This window comes from Toxoplasma gondii, chromosome IX (assembly GCF_000006565.2).
Source record: "Toxoplasma gondii ME49 chromosome IX, whole genome shotgun sequence".
NCBI lineage: Eukaryota > Apicomplexa > Conoidasida > Eucoccidiorida > Sarcocystidae > Toxoplasma > Toxoplasma gondii.
In genome coordinates this window covers 4,566,709-4,586,283 of record NC_031477.1, presented here as the reverse complement: position 1 = coordinate 4,586,283, position 19,575 = coordinate 4,566,709, and the positions used below count along the sequence as shown (strand labels likewise).

Here is a 19,575-nt window from a genome sequence, read left to right as displayed (position 1 = left end):
TTCGGCTAGTGATCCTCCACTCGTCGTCCTGATAAATCGACAAACTGCGAGAGGAGCTAGATATTTCTTTCGGTGTGGAGGCGGGTAAAGGCTCGCTTCTTTGTACGCGAGACACGGACTACCCATTCTGATTTCGTGTAACAGCTCTGGATAATACGTACCAATTTCCTTGAATGGCAGTCTAGGAATTTTTTGGTGCGATAGAAAGCTCCTCGAAGCGTTAGACTCGAATGAAAACCGTCGATAATCTCTGTTTAGGAAACTCGATCCCTTTCTCTCAAAGTGTCAATACACAGAGCTCGAGGTGACCAATCAACGACGCGTGTTTCTTCGCTGAAAACATCCTGCGCTCTTACGGGTAAGGAAAAGGTTTTTTCACTCTTTACCTGGTAATGAAAAAAAAACAAAGTCGCGTAGTCATAATTCCTGACGCCGGTGCCTCTCTGATTGGGATGACGAACATCGCAAGTCCTTAAACGGGCGGTCGCTCGATTTTTGGCGCTTGCATGCCCGCTGCAGTGCATGCCGAAGACACAGTTTTCGTCGGATCATTAACAGCGATTGGCTTTTCTAGCGAGTTGCATATTGGTCTTTTAAGTTGCGGCCTTGTCAGCCTCCGTGTCGCGTCGTTTTAGCAGCGAGGCTCTTTCCAGAATCAGCAAAGCGAGCTCGTGTACTGGTCAGTAAATTGTCAACAGGAGCTGAGTGCCGTCGTCTACAGCCGGAGAGAATTGTCGGCGTGGTTGTTCTTTTCCTCCTTAAATTGTCAACAGATTTGTTCTGTGAGTAGTATATTCGGATATCTCACTTTTTCAGGAGGTTTCGCTTCTCCACCAGGGCTGGAAACACCGAGGAGGCACTCTGGAGGAATTGAGCAGATTAGCGTGACAGAACGGGTTTGGCGGTAATGTCTCTCCTCTACAAGATCTAACGAACCGACGGCGAGGCAAAACAGAGCGAAGTCGTACCGAAGCATTGATCATCCAAAGTATAGCCAATATGGGAGGAGACGGTGGCTCTGTCCCTACGCGGGCGGACATGGTGAAGACTAAAGGGTACAAGTTCTTGCGGAACTTGGGAGGCATGGGCTACGTCCCGAATACGCAAATCCGCGAGGGCGATGAACGGTTTGGCCGGAATGAGTCGAGAGACTTACAACTTTCCACATGTGCCCTCTCGCAGGTGAGACGTTTTTACTCAATACACGAGGAACGCGTTCATGGTTGCTCGTTCGACCTTCATTCAGAGACGCGTGAGGTCGTTGGTATCTTGTGGAAAAAAACCTCGGAAGGCTGAAAGCCGTCTATTTTGGCGCATGTATGCTCATCTGTCTTCTTCGTTCGGTCGTTCTCCCATGTTTTTTGCCTCCACAGGAGCCGCTGCGGCCGCCGATAGTGGCCTGCAGGTTGGGACGCCTCTACAGCAAAGAGGCAGTGTTGACCAAGCTAGTCGAAAAAGCACTTCCTCAGCACATGAAACATATTACATCCATGAAGGACATTAAGCAATGCAAGACAGAGGTAAGGTTTCTCGCTTGTGAACTCTCTTCCGTACTGTCTGGGGAAGTCGTCCGTAATTGCTTATGTTCCTTTTTCGAGCGACCTCACGGTGTTGGTGCTCGCCTGCTGTTATCTGGGTCCACAGATCAACGAGGCTACCAAGTTCCTGGTCTGCCCCATTTCTCGCGTGGACATCCGTAGTGGCATAAAGGCATCCATTATCTGGCCTTGTGGCTGCATCATTTCGGCAAAGGCGCTTAACGCAGCGGCGACCGTAGAGGCTCCAGCAAGCCAATCCTTGTCTTCCACCTCATCCGGCAGCGACAAGGCATCTCGCGCAGCCACTGTAAGTGCTCCTGAAGCCTAGTGATATCGTTGATGATGACCGAATTCTGGCCGTTCCCGGCATCCGCAAGCTGTATTGTAGTTCATATGTTGTTATTTTTTCTTCAGTGTTTTGTTAGTCCCTGATCGTGTGTGTTACCAGCAGACACCAGGTGCAGATCGGGAGGACTCCGGGAACGATAAGGCTTCTGGAGATGTCTGCGTTGGTCGGCGACTCTGTTTGAACTGCGGCCAACCGTATGACCCGACTGAAGATGTAATACCTCTTCTGCCGACAGAAGAGGAACAAGAGAAACTGAAGGCTCGACTTGAGAAGCTTGCACAGGATAAAGCAGCACAGAAGAAAGCCAAGAAACAACGTGAGTTGGCAGATGCTGCTGCAGGGCGTGCGGGGTCGTCAAGCAGTAAAGTGTCAACAGCAGAGGTTTCGAAACCTGCCATTCACCCGATCATTATGGCCCCGTGTGCTACCAGTACGAAACTGCGGGCTGATGCATTCCGTGTGACAGCTAACGCAGAGACGAGCGAGAAGAAAAGTACTAAGAGGGGAAGAGACTGGGTGATCAGTGGAAGCGCCACCGTCGATGATCTACTTGGAAACATCAAGGTCCCACGCAAAGGGGAAACAATATCGGGACGGGCGCCTTCGGCAGTTGTGTAGTGCTGATGAGAAATCTTTAAGCCTTTTGAGGCAAACTGATAAAGGCTTCTTCTTCGCTGTGAACGCATTATGAGCTTGCTTGAGTTGACCAACAATCTGCATGTTACTACTCTGACGGTGATGAATCAGTCAAAGACCTGTGGAAGTACCGCAGTTGCTTTTGGGGAAGTTTCAAGGATGTGCTCACTCCGAACAGTCCGCGCCAGCAATCATAAGACATGTATTGCGTAGCGCAGAAGGGAAAACCGAGGTTCAAGGTAACCTGCGTTGATGCAAAGAAAGTCGACCGCAGGTGATAGCTTCTATAGTTTGCCTTGGACGGAATTAAGAAGCCACAGCCGCTTGCCTCAGTATTGCGGTTGTCGCCTGCCCTGTCTCCGAAATTCTGACACTCCGCGATCAACGCTTGCTTGATAGGGCCTGCTCAACATGTCAGAGCCGGCACGACACTCGCTCATGTTACACGGGTTTCTCCCACTGGACCCCCGATTTCCAGAGCCCTCTTGGGGAATGCGAGAAAAGCATTTTAACTTGCACAACTGCAATTCAGGGTTCATTCTTGGCACAGATATCGAAACGTCCCCTGGTGTGCAGGTAGAGTAGCTGTTCGACAGATTGTACTGTTTGAGTGGCGAGCTGTCGTCCACGGAAGGACTGTGGGCAAACGTCATTGTACAGATTTCACTGTTCACTATTCGCCGTGCTTTGTGTCTTGCACGGATGTGCAGGCTCTTCTCAGGTTGCGGGATATGTCGTGTTTCCGTAAATAACACGATCTATGGCACATGTGGTAAATCTTTTCACAATGTGGCAAGATTCTTGACCGCTCAGAACATCGAAGTGGCCGTTCGTTGTGAAATACGGTTCCCGGCTCACGCTCATTGACTGTACGTACACAGAACTGAATCGCATCTTGCATGCGGCTCCGGAGCAGGGTATCTCTGAAGAAACCAACTACGGGCGCCGTTGTAGTTTGTTCGTAGCCTTTTCTCGAAATTCATTAAGATGCAACTTCAGGCGTACATTGCTTTGGGCGTTGCTTTGTGCTTCGCCTGTTACTGTCGTGCGGAGAAACTTGGGCAACCACAGGCTGTCGACCAGTCAGCTGTGCCCCTTCTCCGGTCCCCGTTATACGAGCCGCTTTCTGGTGGGTTCGCCGCAACAATAAACACATACCTACCCAAATGGACTTGAACAATGATCGCTTGTTTGTAGGCCTTGCTGTTCAAATAAAAGTGCTTCAAGCGAAAGTTCCGCAGCTTGGACAGTTTATCGATGAAGGTACTTCTGCTACAATCCAGTATGGTTACGTTTCCACACTTATGTAAGTCCCGCGGACGAAGCGTTGAATAAAAGTTCTTGTGTTTACACTGGTCGATGTCCCAGTCACTGGCTGTCCTCGCACATGAAGCACGTGATGGCACTCATGTCTGCCCCTCCCCTGGGAACAAAGGCAGCCGGTAATTAGATCATTAGCAACGGAAGTTGGAACCCCTCACAGTGCATTTCTAGACCTCGCGGGCATTTTTGTTGTGATGCGCCGTAAACTGGAACAGGTGATGTCGTGATCAGCAACTGATGACAGAAAATAGATAGTTGAATCTCGATTCGGTAAGCAGGTCATTGCAGGCCTTCATGTCCTCATAAATGTCGAAGGAGGGTCGCGCTTGGGAGAACGGCCGGCTCAGTTACGAACTACAGCCGAAAAAGCCCTACAAGCTGTGCTGCCCCTCCGAACAGCTCTCCTTGAGAATGAAACAGGTTGGACGCTATTGTTCGCGATCATGCAAAAGCCACAATTCCGCTCTGTTGCAGACATAATCAAGCATAATGCCCAGGAACTTTTGCCATCCAAAGCACTGTACCAGATTCTGGGGCAACTCGAGGAGGCTCACACTCAGCCTATAACAACTTCTATGAGTTTCGTAGAAACTGTCAACTCCAAGCTTCAGGAGGCACGAACTGAAGTCAAGAGGAAACTTCGCAAGGCTGTCGAGTTTCTGAAAACCCTGAAGCACTGCGTCGCTGCTGACGCTGTTGGGTGGGAGAGGGCAGCCGCCCTTCGTTCGTTTATGCAGACAATGCACTTGCATAAGGTGACCCTGGAGTGTCGTTGTTTATATAACCATTGAGGCACCCGTCTTGTTTATAGGTTCCTGACTCTCACACCGTTGAGAACTCCGCAGCGATCACTGCGACGACCCTGGAGAAGCTTTCGCCGGAGCCCGTTTGTAAGATGAACCCATCGATGTGACCCGGTGGCGTACAAGTGAAAAATGCATATCCCGCGTGTTCACAGACGGGCAAAGCGCTCCGACCGCCACAATGTCATGGCCGACAGTAAGACAGACTTCTCCGTTTTCTCCTCAGAGATCACTATCTCACTAGTTACAGGCTGTGGCAAACCTAAACTTTCTCCATACTGCTATCGTGCCAGAGTTCACCGGGGTGGTAAAGAGAATCGAGGCTGCAGAGAAGATGTTGGCGTAAGTGATGTGCGCCTCATCTTCTGGACGACATACACACTTCATGTCATACAGCGGTCTCCGGAGGAAGCTGCGTCGAGTATCCTTCCTCCATCAAACTCAGGGACGTGAAGTAAGGGTAAATACCCACAACAAATTCTGTCACTTGCTCTACCTATTTCTGTCTGACTGCAGGCCCCGATGGTACAGTACTTGCATCAGCGAGAAAGGTAACTTGAATGAATGTTACCACGATTAGGCAGTGGAAACCAAGTTAGAAGGCACCCAAGAGGAGGTATGCGATGACCGGCTTCCAGAGGCATCTACAGATCATAAGCAGTGCCATCAGGACACGGATGACGACGGCATATTCGCAGTCATCGGAGGCATTCCCTTTTTCGATTTTTAATACGTGACCCATCAATGGCTGTAGCAGTGCCTCAGAGTTGGTGTGGGTTAGTTCACGCGTGGCGTCTATTTCTCTGCGGCTGTAACTATAAGAGACAGACACTCTTGCGGTTCTAAGTTCATAAACTCTACAGTGGCATCGTTGACCAACGATCGTTAATAGACAAAAGCTGGGGTAGTGCGTGAGATGAAGCAACACTACAGGATAACCGTGTCGCGACGCTGCGATTAAGAGCGAAACCATTGGGTGCCTGTGCCTTCCAATGCAATGAGACGGTAGCATTGCAATAGGCACACATGGTCTCGAAAACCACCACAAGTAGGCCGACACGCTGTACCAAGACAGACAGATGCGGAGCCACCTGGAAATTTGACATCAGCTGGAGAAGCTCTCCATTAGTTGAAGGTAGTCATGCGTACCTTCTCTGGTGATGCCGAAACGGACTGTATTAAAAACAGCTTTGAATTCGGTACCGATTAAGAATGCCTCTGGGTGGAACTAGTGTTCAACTTCGCAATGCACAAACGCCTGATCCGTCTTTTCACAGGCGAAACTGTAACCACCCCCCACTCACCTACCCGCCAGCGTAGAGCCACCAACCCAGGAGCCCTGGTCGCTCAGACGTAACGTCGAATTTCCGACAGTGAACGGCGGCTTTCAACACATCGAAATATGCATTTTTATGGAGGAATAATCTTTTTGCGGCAGACTGATGTTTCATATGGAACGGACCAGCATTCTCTGCTCTGTCGGTATTTGCGATTCAGTTGTTTCGCAACTGCCAGAGGTCACCCCAATCCGTCCTGTCGGCAGCCCCCCTTGTCAATTTTGCCGGCGTGTATTAACTCGTAGTAGTTCATTCTACCTCTCGACTACCACTCAGCCAACTTGCCATGCTCCTGACCTTGTTCGTCATACTGTGATTGCTTTCTTCCTCTCCTCTGGACAATGGGTCGCCGTCTCCTGTAAGGACTGTGGATACAAGACCGCCATATAATTAACCCTCAACTCGCCGTCGGTAAAGTCTTCTGCCTCTACTGAAGGGTAGCTAACATGCGTCCATTTTCATCTGGAAGTACCGAGGAGGATTCTTACTTTCGAGGGAACAACCCAGCCTGGCGGAGGAGGTGCATGTGCACCCCCTTCACCGAGGGTTTCTCGTACACGGGCGTGTCTCGCGGACGGACAGCGAGTTGATTTCTCCGCTCTGCCGAACTTTCTCAGTTCTTTGTCCTCCTGTTTGGTCAGTTGCTGGCCACTTTCTAAAACTTCAACGTTTCAGTTGGGTCTCCTAGAAGTTGAGAAGCTCCTCATTTCCCCTGCAAACCTGATCTCGTCTTCCACTCTTGCGTTTTTCTTCCCGGGTATTTCTTCCTGGAGAGAGTCTCGGCAAAGGCAAAGTCTGTTTAGGCCTCCCATCTAGGCTACGTGCTGCTCCAGGAAATGGAGCAGTTCGGTGGTCCAAGCGGGTTCATGCCTCCCGCATCGTATACCGCGCCGCTGGGCAAGTACCCTACCAAGCAGCCGTCTGCTGCTTATCCTAGTGACGGAGGGCGTCACGCCACTAAGGAGAATCCGAGACCAGCAGAAGGACAGGCTTCCCGCCAGAGCAGCTCTGTACCATCCGCGATGGCGTCAAAACCCATCCAAGATCCAGAGGGACATTCCGCACAGCCCACCTCGAGGTAAGCGGGGGGTTCTCGCGCGCGTGGAATCTCTGTTGCACAAAAGCCACAGCTTCTGTGAGCTCCACCATAACACACAGGAAGCCTTCTCTAATTTGCACAAGTTCTTGGGAACCAATGGGCCTCCCACACTGGGAAGAACCTTTCGTCTTCACCTGTCCCCGCAGTGAATTTTGTGCCATCCCGCGTAACTCGAGTGCGCCAGCAGCCGTTGCTCACGTCTTTTGTACGGTTCTGGCGTGTCAGGAAGTAAATGTTTGCCTAGTCTTGGACAGCTGAGAGCTTTCCGAATTCTCTTTTTCGAGTGCTCACCTCCGTCTGCAGGGGTCATGAGAGTCTTCCACCCTTATGATGAAAATTCGATGGCAGGTTATGCGCCAACTTGAGTATGCGTGTCTCTTACACTTCTTCAGTCCCCTTCCGTGTCTGGACTCTTTTCCTTCTTTTTTTCTCTTCTGCGATAGCTATTGCAGAGCGCAGACACCGCGGTCGACGCCGCTCCCCGTGGCTCTGGACGAAGAGGCGCGACTCTCTCAATATGAAGTGATTAGACAGATTGGTGCAGGACGATTTGGAGAGGTTTTCATTATCCGCCATAAAGTGAGGTTCTGACAGGAAGGACGCGCGATGGCTTTCTGCTGTGCCCAGTGCATGCAGAACACAGACATCCAGTTCGTTCCGCTGCTTCGTTCTGGAGGGTTTGCTAGCGATCTCGCAGAAGGGTGGACAGAGACAGATGAGAAGGGGTGTCGACGCATGCATCCGCTCCCATGCACCGTCTGTCTTTTCCTAATATCAATGCTCCAGGATGCATTTAGTCTAGTTTTGGTGAGGTACTTTTTTTCGCAACATATTCTGAAGTGAACATGTCATGAGAGGGACGCATTTCACTTCTTCCTCTAGAATCGGAGGCAGCTGCGAGGGTGCTAGCCATGTCAGAAGCTTCTCATGGCCTCTGTCGAGTTATCCTGAGCAAAAAAAAACGCGTGAGAGACGCCTCTCTCCTCAGACTTTGCTCGGTTCCGTGGTCGAAGCCTCTCGTTCCTGTCGCGTGTTCTGTCGCGTTTCCCCAGGCGACAAAGGCCCTCCTCTGTTGGAAGCTGGTATTTTACAAAGGCCTGAGGGAGAAGGAGAAGAAACAGCTTGTGTCGGAAGTGAACGTCATGCGCGAGCTCCGCCACGCAAACATTGTGCGGTACCACGATCGCATTGTCTGCCGATCGAGGCAGTGCCTGTACATCGTTATGGAATATTGCGACGCTGGAGATCTCGCGAAGCAGATCGAAGCCGCTCACAAACACCATGGAGGCATTGACCAAGACCGAATCGTTCTGGTCGTCGTCCAGCTGATCCATGCCCTCGCCTATTGCCACGAGGGTGTCGGTAAGTGCGTTCTCAGTGGAAGAATGCAGTCGCAGAACCTCAAAAATAAATTAATTCTACAAACTAAAAAAACTGCAAATTTTTCAGGATTTATGTAAACTAAATCTTTTTCTGCTAAAATAAAACTGGGCACTTTTTAAAAAATACATAGAATAAAATTATTTTTAAAGGAAAAAAGGAGCTTTATTTATAGCATCTTGTAAGTAGAAGACTTTTGAAACTCCAATACCTATCCAAGCATTTTTTGCCCCTATTAACAGTAAAACCTTAAATCTTCTAATGCGTCCTGGCTACTTTAAAGTATTTATTTTCACAAGGAAGCTCTTGGTTCTTCAATATAAGCCGGTTGCTTATATTTACTTGATTTAAACTAAACGTCTAACGTTTCTTATCCCTACTCGTTCGCCACTGCTAAGGGAATAATTGTTATTTTCTTTTCCTTTGAGTACAAAGATGGTTCACGTCCTCAAGTGAGTCATCCGTTGTTGCTCTACCTTCAACGTCTATTGAGTCTTGTTTAGAAGTGGAAGAGAAGTTCAAAGTGCATGGGATCTACTTTCTTTCAGCACAGGGCAGCAGCTGTGCATTGGAGCAGGAAACACAGAATAATCCAGGGCTCTCCCAGAAGACAAAGTGCTGTCAGTGCAATGGCATGAACTCCCAAAGTGAGGAATGTTCTCCTCCCGCGAGTTGATCGCCTCCGCTTTAGGCGAAAACGACAATGGCCTCTGCCCCGAGGCGACAAAAAGAAAAGTACCTTGTTCGCGGTCTGTCCTCGCGTTTCTGCAGGCCAGGAGAGACGCCGTGTACTGCACCGGGATCTGAAGCCCTGCAATATCTTTCTGGCGTCCCACCCCGAGTATCCGGACGACTCGTCTCGATGCATTGCGAAGCTCGGAGACTTCGGGCTGTCTAGACACCTAAACATGCATTCGATGGCCCATTCGTGCGTGGGGACGCCATACTACTGGTCGCCAGAACTTCTTGAAGACGGCCAGAAGACCTACAACGTGAAAAGCGACATGTGGGCGCTCGGCTGTGTAATCTACGAAATGTGCACTGGGAAGACGCCCTTCGCGCAGGCGCAAACAATGCCCCAGCTCAAGGAGAGAGTGCGATGCGGGCCTGTTCTGCCGGTCCCGGGGTAAGCGTCCCCAAAGAGAAAGGCGAGTTCGAAGAAAGAAGCATCGCTGGCAGAGATCAGAAGCCAGGTCGCTCCGTTCGACAGACGAAGCTAATGTAGAGCGGAAGGCGGCTCCGATTTCTCGCTAAAACGTTTACGTTTTTCAACCAAGTCGCAACAGTCAGTTCACGATATGTGGTGTCGTCTCTTCATGGCTGTGCATCGTCCTTTTTGAAAAGATCCGGGGAACTGGCTCTTTTCATCGAGACCAAAGTGTCCACTGCCGAGATGGAAACCATCTTCCCGCGCGCCTGGGACAGTCCCCAATTGAATTCCACCCGACATGTTTTCTCCCTTCTCCCTCTGCAGGTTCTCCGACTCCCTCAATGCTCTCATGGCGTCTCTGCTCCAGCCAAATCCGAACAACCGGCCCTCGGCTCTCCAGTGTCTGGGGTACACGATCTTTCGCGGCTGTTCGTACACCCCGCCTCCTCTGTACCGTTCTTCGTCTGCTCCTTCGTGGACTCCGAGAAACGCCTCGCCCGCTCGCGGGTCCCCGTCTTCTGCCGTCTCCACTGTCTCTACTGTCACAACTTCTCCTGGCTCATCCTCGAGGACCTCCTTCAGCGCTCCGTCTTCGCACGATGCGGCAGCCAGCTCGCCAGCCAGTGCCTCTGCTTCCAGTCGCTATCAGCACCAGCGGTCCTCGTCGTATTCTTCGGATTCCGCAGGACCTAGCGGCGCGTCTGCGCCTTCTCAGAAGGCGCCAGGCCCCGGGAGGCCGCCGGAGACTCCCTCGCGAGAGAGTTTCGATCTCGCCAGCAAAGCACGGCCGGGCTTCTTCGCCGAGGCGCCACCACCCCACGCGTTTGCTGAGGCCAGTCCTCCGGAGTCGCATGCGTCGGAGTTTCTGCCGCCCGCGAACGGGGCCGCCAACGAAGCGCGAAACGAACGAACGCAGAGAGACAGAACGCGCCGGGCCGCCTCAGCCACTGCAGCCGCGGCGGTCTCGGCCTTCGAGCGTCAGCAACGCGAGGGCCGGTCGATGAGTCCCGATCCTTCAGCGCCCCTGGCCTCGATTGAAGAGGAAGAAGAAGGAGAGGGCGACGACGCCGGCTGCGGCAGCCTCGGGAGCGGGAGTGGGGTGACGCGCCGGATGCCAGGGGCATCGCTGAACCGAGAAGACCGAAGAGAAGCTCCAGGACTCCGCCATGCCGACACCCACAAGAGAGACGACCGGGACGGGGCCATCTGGACAGGACGAAGAGAAGAGGCGCCGTTTTCGAGGCCAGGGTCGGAGTTGGCGAGAGATTTCGGCGCGGCGTCGCAAAACAAGGTCGACACCAGCCGGTTCTCCGGCGCTTCGTCGGGAAAGCCAAGGCCTGGCAACCCACAAAATGAAGACCGAGCCTCGTTCGCTTCTGACACTTCGGCCCGCCAAACTGTTTACCTCTCAGGCCTCTCGCGCCGGTGCAGCGAACCTCCGGCGGCGTTCCACTCTGCCGTCTCGCCCTGGGACCCGGCGCCTCCGCGGCTGTCCTCTGCCGCGTCTTCCTCTTCCTCGTCGCGAGCGGTGTCACCTTCCTCTCTCAGGCGCGCCTCGTCGCGAGAAATGAAATACCCCACAGACGACCGGCCTGCTGTCGCTGCAGGGTCCAGTGGAGTTGCCCTCGCTCGGGCAGAGCGAGGCCCTGAGCCCGGCGCGCCCTGGGGCAACGAGGAGACAGAGGGCCTGCATGTGCATGGTCGGCCCTCTGCGGCGCCAGCGAGCTCCTTCTCTTCAGAGCGAACTTCGCGGCCTGGCCACCCGGACGAGGCTCGGGAGTCGGAACACTGCTTCCAGGGACGGGGGAGATTCGCTGAGGCGGAGGCCAGCCCCGCGACAGAGGGGAAAGATCCGAGAGACAGTGGCTTCGAGGAGAGAAGCGGCCGGCGAGATGAAGGAAGGACCGACGGAGGCGAAGCGCAGAGTTTCGGCTACTGGCCGAACGGACGGTCGGACGAGGCCCGGGACCGGCTGGGCGCGCCGTCCGTGTCTCCCTTTTCATCCAAACGGATCACCCGAAGAAGCTCCACAGCCGCGGGTCTGTCCACTTACGCCTCTCCGAGCGATCCCGCTCCCTCGGCTCGCGCACCGGCGGAGTGGAGACGCGGAGCCGCTGGCTCCTCGACTGTATCGGCTGCCGGCGCATGCGGTAGATTTCTTCCCTCTCCTAGGTCATGGCAAGGCAACGAGAAATCGTTTCCTTCCTCATCCGACCACCCGTCTGCGTACCCTGCTCTCCCGCACCCCGCCGCTCCCGCGTACCCGGAGCCTGGAGCCCAGGCCAGCAACCAGTTTCCTCGGCGTCGCCAGTCAGCCTTTCCGAGTGTGAAGCGCCTGGACTACGAAGAAGAGCACGCGTCGAGCGCTTGCCTCCCGACGCTGCTGTCTCCGCGGTTCCCTCACCACCCCGTCTCGCGGCCCGCGGGCGGCGTGTCTCCTCGCAGCTCGCAGAGACAGGCCCTGGCCCCGACTCTGGCAGGCATGACCTTCGAGCGCAGACTGTCCGCGGGACCGCTTTCTTCAGCTCCGTTTTCCGCTCCACAAGAAAGGACGACGCGTCTGGTCGGGCATCGCCATGCTCTCGCAGCTGACGCCGAACGGGCAGAGGCCCCGTTCTCTCACGCGTTTCGCCCTGGCCACCACGACCGGACTCCTGTCGGAGCGCGTCGCGTGCCGCCTCGAGCGGAGACGCCAGGTGTCTCCTTGGATCCCGGATTCCGGACTGGCGGGCCTTTGGACCGCGGCCCCGTGGGCTCTGGAGGCCTGGAGGGACAGTCGTTCGACTTCGCCCACCCGACGCATGCGTCTTCGGAGAAGAAGGAAGCCGAGACCGAGTGGAGCAATCCGACAGCGCCTGTCTTCTACTCGCCTCGGTCGCCCCGCAACGATCTTCCCCCTGGGGACGGGGCAAGGAGCCCGTACTCTGCACATCTTCGCCCCGGTGTCTCCGAGGCCTGCTCGTCCTTCTCGGTCCCTCCGACCGAGAGATACGAGGACGACAAAAACAGCCATCACGCCGGGTCAGGCGGAGCTTTCTCTCCGCCTACGTTTGGGTCTCCGACGCCAGGACCTGTCCCCGTGGGGAACGAACGCACCTTCGGGAGAAATCCGAGTCCGGCTGCTACATGTGCATCCTTCTCTGCCAAAACTGGCCTCCGAACCCCGGCACCAAACGGCCTGGCAGGCGACAGTGGGGCGTTCCGGTCGACCAATTCTCTGCAGCGGACTCCGATGTCCCGGCGGGTGAGCGCCCCGTTTGGCGCTGGCTCTGCGGAAGGCGCCACTGCGTTTGGTTCCCGGTACGCGTCGTCGGGAAGCTTTTCAAAGAAATTTCCGCAAGGCAGCAGCAGCGGTGTGCACGAAGGCGGCGGGGCCTTTGGCCGGAGACAGGAAGGGGACGTTTCGCGTGTGGATGCGCATGGCTCTGTGTCTCCTCGTTCGTTTTCGTTTTTGCAAAGATCCGACGCCCCGCTTTCTCGAGGTCAACCGGAGGGGAGTCACTTCCAGAAGCATGGCGAGACAAGGGCGTCTCCCGACTTTGCGCGGAAAGGTGACAGCACGCAGACGCACGCTTCTGGCGGAAGAGACTTCTCCCAAAGCGGGCCTTTCGAGACGCAGGACTTCACTTTCGGCGAACAACCGACGCGAGAAACCAGGCACATGGCACCATCGCCGAGAGGAATCGAGAGAGGAGGCCCGCAGGGGTCCTTCGTCGGACATGATACCTCTTTTTCGGTGTACGCGCCACGGGCAGGACATGCGGAAGGCGTCGAATCCGGGTGTTCTGCGTTCGAGGCGCCCTCGGAGTCTCTGTCTCGACGAGACGGCGAAGCAGACAGAGAGAACACCGTCCCCAACGCTAACGGCCAGATGCCCGTGAGTGGCATGCCTGCCAGCAAGCAAACGTACGGAGACGACTGCGACTTGTACGATAATAGTGCGTGGACCGCACAGAAACATGCGCCAGAGAACTTCCACGCTGCTGTCGCGCCGTATCCGTCGTCCCTGTTGACTGGTTTCGCGGAGGGCCAGCAGAAAGCTGCGTCGCGGTCTTCGTGCTTGGGCGGTGACAGATAGACTGGAGGGGGCCGAGAGAAGTCTTAGATAGCCAGAGGTTCCATTTCTTTCGGAAAACGGGGATGAAACACACAGACTTGGACGAGGAGACAGCACCAGCGCACAAGAGGCTCTTCAACCCTCTTCGTCTCTGAGTTTTGCTCCCTTTTCGCGGTTCCTGTTCGTGGTAGACGCTACGCACGGCAGAGGATTTGCCTGTGCTGGGACCTCGCGGGCAAACTGTCTTCGTGCAGAACGAGAGGCACGGGCATGGATGTCGGGGATAAAGGGAAAAAGTTCTCTGTTGGGTTAGTAGATCTTGCTTTCCATTCTACTGTCTTTCCAATTTTTGCATTTGCCTTCTCGGAATGGCTTGCGCATGCCTTAGTTGCGTCACGTGTAGATGTCGCGAAAGCCGTCGAACTATCGAGCAGGCTGTTTTAGCGGGGCTTTCAGCCGTTAAAACCTTTTTCGGTTGATTTGCTCGAAACGACGGGTTCAACCATACGACGGTGAACCGCAGCTTCATGGTGACGTAGGCGCCCAAAAGCGCCGCTGCCTTGCAGCGGAACCATGCCCGGGTCGCCTGTGCCACTGAGCAAAAAACATTAGCCACATGCACATGCATACGAACAAAGCCGTGTATTCTGTTGGTTTTCTGACCATTCTAAACGCTCCCCGAGCTTTCTGCGGTCCCTTCAGGTCGTGTGGGGGGGGGGGTGCGACGTAGAACAGTTGAAATCTGTATTCTGGACGCTCTTCGATGGCGTACCTGTACGTTCGGAATTTGTGAGGGTGCACGCACAGCTTAGGCGGGAGGTAGCCTCTCGGAAGCTGGTGTCGGCATACGTCCCCTCGCAAGCAAACAAAACTGGTGTTTATAAAGAATTTGAGTGAGACCTGCCTACGTCACCTTTTCCGCGATTTCTTGACCGTTCAAAAACTTTCGCGGATCGAAGAGGGGGCAACCTGCGCAGGCAAGCTGCCATCTACGGGCACCTGTACACGTCTGCATATCTATGCCTATCAACCTACAGTGTGCAGTGAATGATGCCAAGAGAGGTTCTGACCTTGCTGCGAAACTGGCCTTGTCGCGAACCTTCTTGGCCCCTTAGTGGGTTTTCAAGCAATCTGCAACTTTTCTCCGATGGACAGTCGGCCTACACATCTCCGGACTTCAGCAGGTTCACCATTAGGATCTGCGCGTTGGTCACAGAATGGAATAAGACGATTAAACACCTTCACAGAGAAGCAAGGATACTACACAAACACTCGGTCTCCTGCACTTGTCCGCACATCAGGAAACCAAGCTCGCTTGCGGCGGTGAGCCTTGAAGAATCGAAAAACGACTGTGGCCCCCCGAGATCGAGTGTGAAACTTCTTTTTGGAGGCCTAGAAGTGAACTGTGGAGCACAAAGCATCTGAAGATATTGTTTTACGGACGACTCATCACAAATTTCCCGTCGACGGGAGCACAAAAATCTTTTGGTCAAGCCATTATCCGCGCCCCTGACTGAGAAAGAAAGCCTTGTTGCTAATCGTTTGGGCAGCTTTTTATCAGTCTAGTGAAAAAAACTCATTGTGTACCTTTTTGCTCCATGAGTTGGCCGCCGGGTGATTCTCCGCTGCGGCATTTTTACAGCCTTGGTGGGGATATGCTCACTGTTGTCCATTAAGGTGTTCCATTAGGATCCCTTTTTGAGCATCTGGCTAAAAACCAGCAGCAGAACTTGCCCCCTTCAGGGACCAACCGCTTTGCCAGCTTGCGGTTACTTGTCTTGGTGAGTCGTCCGAAGATCTGAAGCAGTATATTGACGTTCACCGATACATATGAGGTTTGTGTGGTACCTCGGGGGGAGCTCAAAAGTACTGGACCCTGCATTTTCAGCAAATTCTGGAGTGTTAACGATGAAGCCTCTCTTCAATGGATGAATCGCGAGCTGACACCCATTTGTTAAGACGGTAAAAGCCTGGGTGTTTCCCCCGAGAGAAGATCCAGCTCCCTTGATGAAACGTTTACCGTCCATTGGTTCGCAAGCATCCCGAACGAGAAGCATATTTCCTTCTCTTCTTTGCAGTTTACAGCATACATGGTGCTTGACACGCCCGATCTGGTTCCTGTGCTCCTCGAGCGTAGGTGACATGTTCGGGACCAGTGCCACGCTTCAAATAAACCGTTATTTGCTCCCCCTGAGTGGACAGATCGTTTGGATATGGAGTTTTTCTAAATCTACGTCAGACTTAAGCCGCTAAAAGTATATGCCGTGTGCCCCAAACCCGTAGGATATCCTTCCAGATACTTTGGGCAGATCATACTTCCGTCGTTCCATCTGCGTGCGCCACGACTCTCCGGCGAAAACTCGAAAAATCCCGTTTCCTCTTAGACTGCATGCAAGGAGCTGTCGATGTCTCGCTGGCCTGCGTGAAATTGCGCAAAGGAGTGGATGATGTTTTCCATCAGCATCCCCGGTTTGGAAGCGACAGCACACCCATGTGGGCCTGTGCATGTACGCGTCGTCTTATATTCTGTGCAAGCTGAGGGCAGCCAGGGTGTGTTTGCTCTGGATCTTTTCGTCGTGGCCAAGAAACCTCGTCATTCTTGTGTCTCCTCTTTTTCTGATGCGTGGAACGTCGCAGCTCAGGAAAGAGAGTTCACCTTTTCAAAGGACTTCTGTACCCGGAGAGTTTCCAAGATGACGTTCAAGAAGGTATGCCACTGCGAGAACCGCGAATTGCGCCCCTCCGCGTTTTCTCCCCGCCGTCCTCCCCCATGAGTCCGTGTCGTTGTGCATCGTGTTTCCCGTTTTTCGTGGAGTATACCCTTCTCCCGTTTCTTAAAATGCGCAAGTCTACAGAGAAGACAGTCGACTTTCCCCCTTTTTTCTCCCGACAGGGAGGAACTGAGGGATTTGGAGGAAAGCGCCTCGTTAGGATTTGTGGGGAGGAGGAGCGAGAAGTCTCGGAATCAAAAACGCCGCGATATCGGATTCGGAGAACTCTGTCTCGCCATTTTTGCTTGTTTGTTAAGGCGCAAAGAGCTCTGTCGTTCCACAATGTTTTCAAATGGTGAAAGCCTGGGTTCTTGCGCTGCAGAGCGGCCGAGGGCGCGGAAGCGTGGCGGCCGGCCGAGAGCATGCAAGAAGCGTCTGATCGTTCTGGGACTTTTGGAAGGGATACCCTAATTTGGAGGGCCTGACGAAGAAAACGATTTTCCTTTCTCACCTTTACTCTCCGGAAAGAGAAATCCCCACGTACTCCAGTTTTGCGCGTCTCCAACCGTGTCCTAACCGTGTGTGTCGGTCGACTTCGGCAGCGTAGCCTTGGTGACTCAGCTCGAGAATCTCTTCTTGTCGCCTTTCCCGCTTTACGCGTCTGAGTGGCTTTCCGCTCCATCTGCGGAAAGTTGCTCGTACATAGTCCGACAGAGGTGGAGAAACAGTTTACATGTTGTTCCACGCCTGTGTACCTGTGCCGGTAGCTAAAGGTATCCTCGGGATTTGGGCAGCTTTAGGCGACGGTCGAGAAGGACGAAGACTGCGTCGCTGTTTTTCTGTCCAGCAGGCATCAAGCGTCGCGCGACTGGCACTGCAGTTCCGTTTTTCAAATGCGCAGAAGGCTGTTCTCGTGTAGATGTGTGGTCGAGTGTCGCCCCCGCTGGGCTCCTGGGCTTTCTGTCCACGTTGGCTCTCCTGATTTCTTTCGTTTCTCAGGTCGTTGTGATCGACTGCCAGGGCCATCTCTTGGGCCGTCTGGCTTCGGTCGTTGCCAAGGAGCTGCTCAAGGGCCAGCAGATCATCTGCGTGAGATGCGAAGATATCAACATCTCTGGTGAGAGCGCTGCGAATGTCTCTTTCGTCTGTGCCTTCCCAACATCTTCACTGTATCCCAACAGAGACAGGCGCGCCTTATAACCACAGAATCTGCTCTCTGAAACCCACGGCCGTTCTAGTCATCTCGCCACCACCCATCAATGGTTATCTATATATATATATATATATATATATTGCGTATCTGTATATATATATATATATATATATATATTGTATATATATATATATATTGCGTACATACATGTGTATTGTACATGTGCTCTTCTCTACATTGGTTGGCTTCGATGCAGACGGATCATGAAGACGTTTGGCCGCACATGCGCGTCTAAATCGGGAGGAGAGGCACTGTGGCTAGGTGTGTGTGGGTGGGGCTTTTTGAGGCTTCGGCGGGCGTGGCTGTGCTTCCGTTTTCGATTGAAGTTTTCTCTCGGAACTTTCTTTTTCAGGATCTCTCCATCGCAACAGACTGAAGTACCAGCGCTTCCTTCGTCTGCGAATGAACTCGAACCCCAGACGCGGACCGTACCACCTCCGCGCCCCCTCGCGGATCCTCTGGAGAACGATTCGTGGCATGTTGCGACACAAAGTTGAGCGTGGCCAGAAGGCTCTCGCCAGACTCCAGGTGTGAAGAAGGGGAGGCCGAACAGGCTGTACAGGAGACAGGACAAGACCAGCGGGCTGCAGGGACTGTTTCGAAAGAGACAAAAGGTCGCAGGGTGTCACGGAGGGGCTTCGATAGTTTAGAAAAAACCGCAGATTTCACCTCCGCCGCGGCGCAGATACCCGCTTCGCCTGTCAAGACTGCATGGCAAACGCCCTCATATAATACATGTATATATAGATGTATTTATATATATATATATACGTATATGGTTGTGTGACCCCTCGTTTCTCTGTGTTTCATGGCCGAAATGCGCGCAGTCGCCATATATGTGCAGTTTATATATATATATATATGTATATGCATCAGTTGGGCGCTGTCGATGTGGTTCATTTCTTGTTGGTAGATGTGTGACGTTTTGTGGCGATGGCTCGTGACATGCAAAAGGCGCCGTATGTCGGTGTGTTCAGGTCTTCGAGGGCGTTCCGACCATGGTCGAGAGGAAGAAGCGCATGGTTGTCCCCAGCGCTCTGCGCATTGTGCGTCTGAAGCCGAAGCGCAACTTCTGCCGTTTGGGCGACCTTTCCTCCCAAGTGGGCTGGTCGCACGGCGACTTGGTTGCGCGTTTGGAAGAGAAGAGAAAGACGCGCTCCAGCGCCTACTACCAGAAGAAGAAGGAGAGAACCAAGATGCAGGCGGAAGCGAAGAGCTTCGCTCAGACGACGTTGCCCAAAGACCAGGTCGCCTTCCTGCAGCAGTACGGCCACGCATAAGACGTTTCTTCTGCACACGGTTCTGTGTCTACCTGTCACCGTGCATGCAAACACATGTGCTCCGATGGTAGAGAAAAGCCAAGGCGAGGTTCAGTCTCTGTCTTGGCCCCTAAACGCTGGAGAGTGTGTAGCGGGGAGAGATGAGCGTTGACTTGCCGAACAGTAAACTCTTCTGATGGTTGAGAGATCTGCGCACTCTCTGCAAACGTAAACATTGTCTCGGGAGAAAAATGTGCGTTCGTGGAGGAGACACTGAAGACGACAGGCACACGTGGAGATGCCGCAGAGAGAGGAAAGACCCCTGAGAGAACAGATACGTCGCAAATTTCTCAAGACAGAAAGCAGCCGGTTTTTCGGGGTGGCGCTTCCAGTCACATTCGCAGTTCTCAGCGACTCTAGGCTCCCAACTGGATGAGGCAGACATGTCACCATCGACCCAAACACACACCCACACACAAGCAGTTCCGCAGTACATTGGAATTGCCACCGAGCAGCCATTCGTGCAAACATATCCGTTTAAGATTGGATGCACGCGCATTTTACGAGATGAGGCTCAGCTCCACCGTAGCCCATCGCAACTGCGAAAGTGACATCGGATCTTCGGCGGATAAGCATCGCTCGGACTCGACACACTGTTGTCTTTCAGGTGGGCGTTCTTCTCTATACGTTGGATTCCATCTGCACAAGTTTGCGCGTCCT

General features: G+C 53.4%; 4 protein-coding genes across 4 annotated transcripts; all 4 read left to right on the top strand.

Moving 5' to 3' along the window:
• The first annotated feature begins 532 nt into the window (after positions 1–532).
• On the top strand, positions 533–3,352 carry TGME49_292160 (hypothetical protein). The gene is made up of 4 exons (XM_002368517.2): positions 533–1,182; positions 1,374–1,520; positions 1,645–1,845; positions 1,987–3,352. The coding sequence occupies exons 1-4, from the start codon at positions 1,000–1,002 to the stop codon at positions 2,503–2,505; spliced, it is 1,050 nt and encodes a 349-aa protein (XP_002368558.1). The 5' UTR covers positions 533–999; the 3' UTR covers positions 2,506–3,352.
• Positions 3,353–3,445: 93 nt separating this feature from the next.
• Positions 3,446–5,519, top strand: TGME49_292150 (hypothetical protein). Its single transcript, XM_018782160.1, has 13 exons — positions 3,446–3,652; positions 3,721–3,829; positions 3,892–3,965; positions 4,018–4,061; positions 4,125–4,266; positions 4,321–4,601; positions 4,658–4,736; positions 4,805–4,845; positions 4,900–4,991; positions 5,046–5,103; positions 5,166–5,174; positions 5,230–5,265; positions 5,320–5,519. The coding sequence occupies exons 1-13, from the start codon at positions 3,511–3,513 to the stop codon at positions 5,377–5,379; spliced, it is 1,167 nt and encodes a 388-aa protein (XP_018636484.1). The 5' UTR covers positions 3,446–3,510; the 3' UTR covers positions 5,380–5,519.
• Positions 5,520–6,055: 536 nt separating this feature from the next.
• NEK (NIMA-related protein kinase NIMA1) lies at positions 6,056–14,760 on the top strand. The gene is made up of 5 exons (XM_018782159.1): positions 6,056–7,064; positions 7,529–7,664; positions 8,138–8,447; positions 9,237–9,591; positions 9,940–14,760. Exons 1-5 carry the CDS (start codon positions 6,823–6,825, stop codon positions 13,691–13,693), a joined length of 4,797 nt encoding a protein of 1,598 aa, XP_018636483.1. The 5' UTR covers positions 6,056–6,822; the 3' UTR covers positions 13,694–14,760.
• Positions 14,761–15,197: 437 nt separating this feature from the next.
• RPL13A (ribosomal protein RPL13A) lies at positions 15,198–19,340 on the top strand. The gene is made up of 4 exons (XM_002368514.2): positions 15,198–16,380; positions 17,383–17,500; positions 17,949–18,124; positions 18,574–19,340. Exons 1-4 carry the CDS (start codon positions 16,117–16,119, stop codon positions 18,874–18,876), a joined length of 861 nt encoding a protein of 286 aa, XP_002368555.1. The 5' UTR covers positions 15,198–16,116; the 3' UTR covers positions 18,877–19,340.
• Positions 19,341–19,575: the final 235 nt, after the last annotated feature.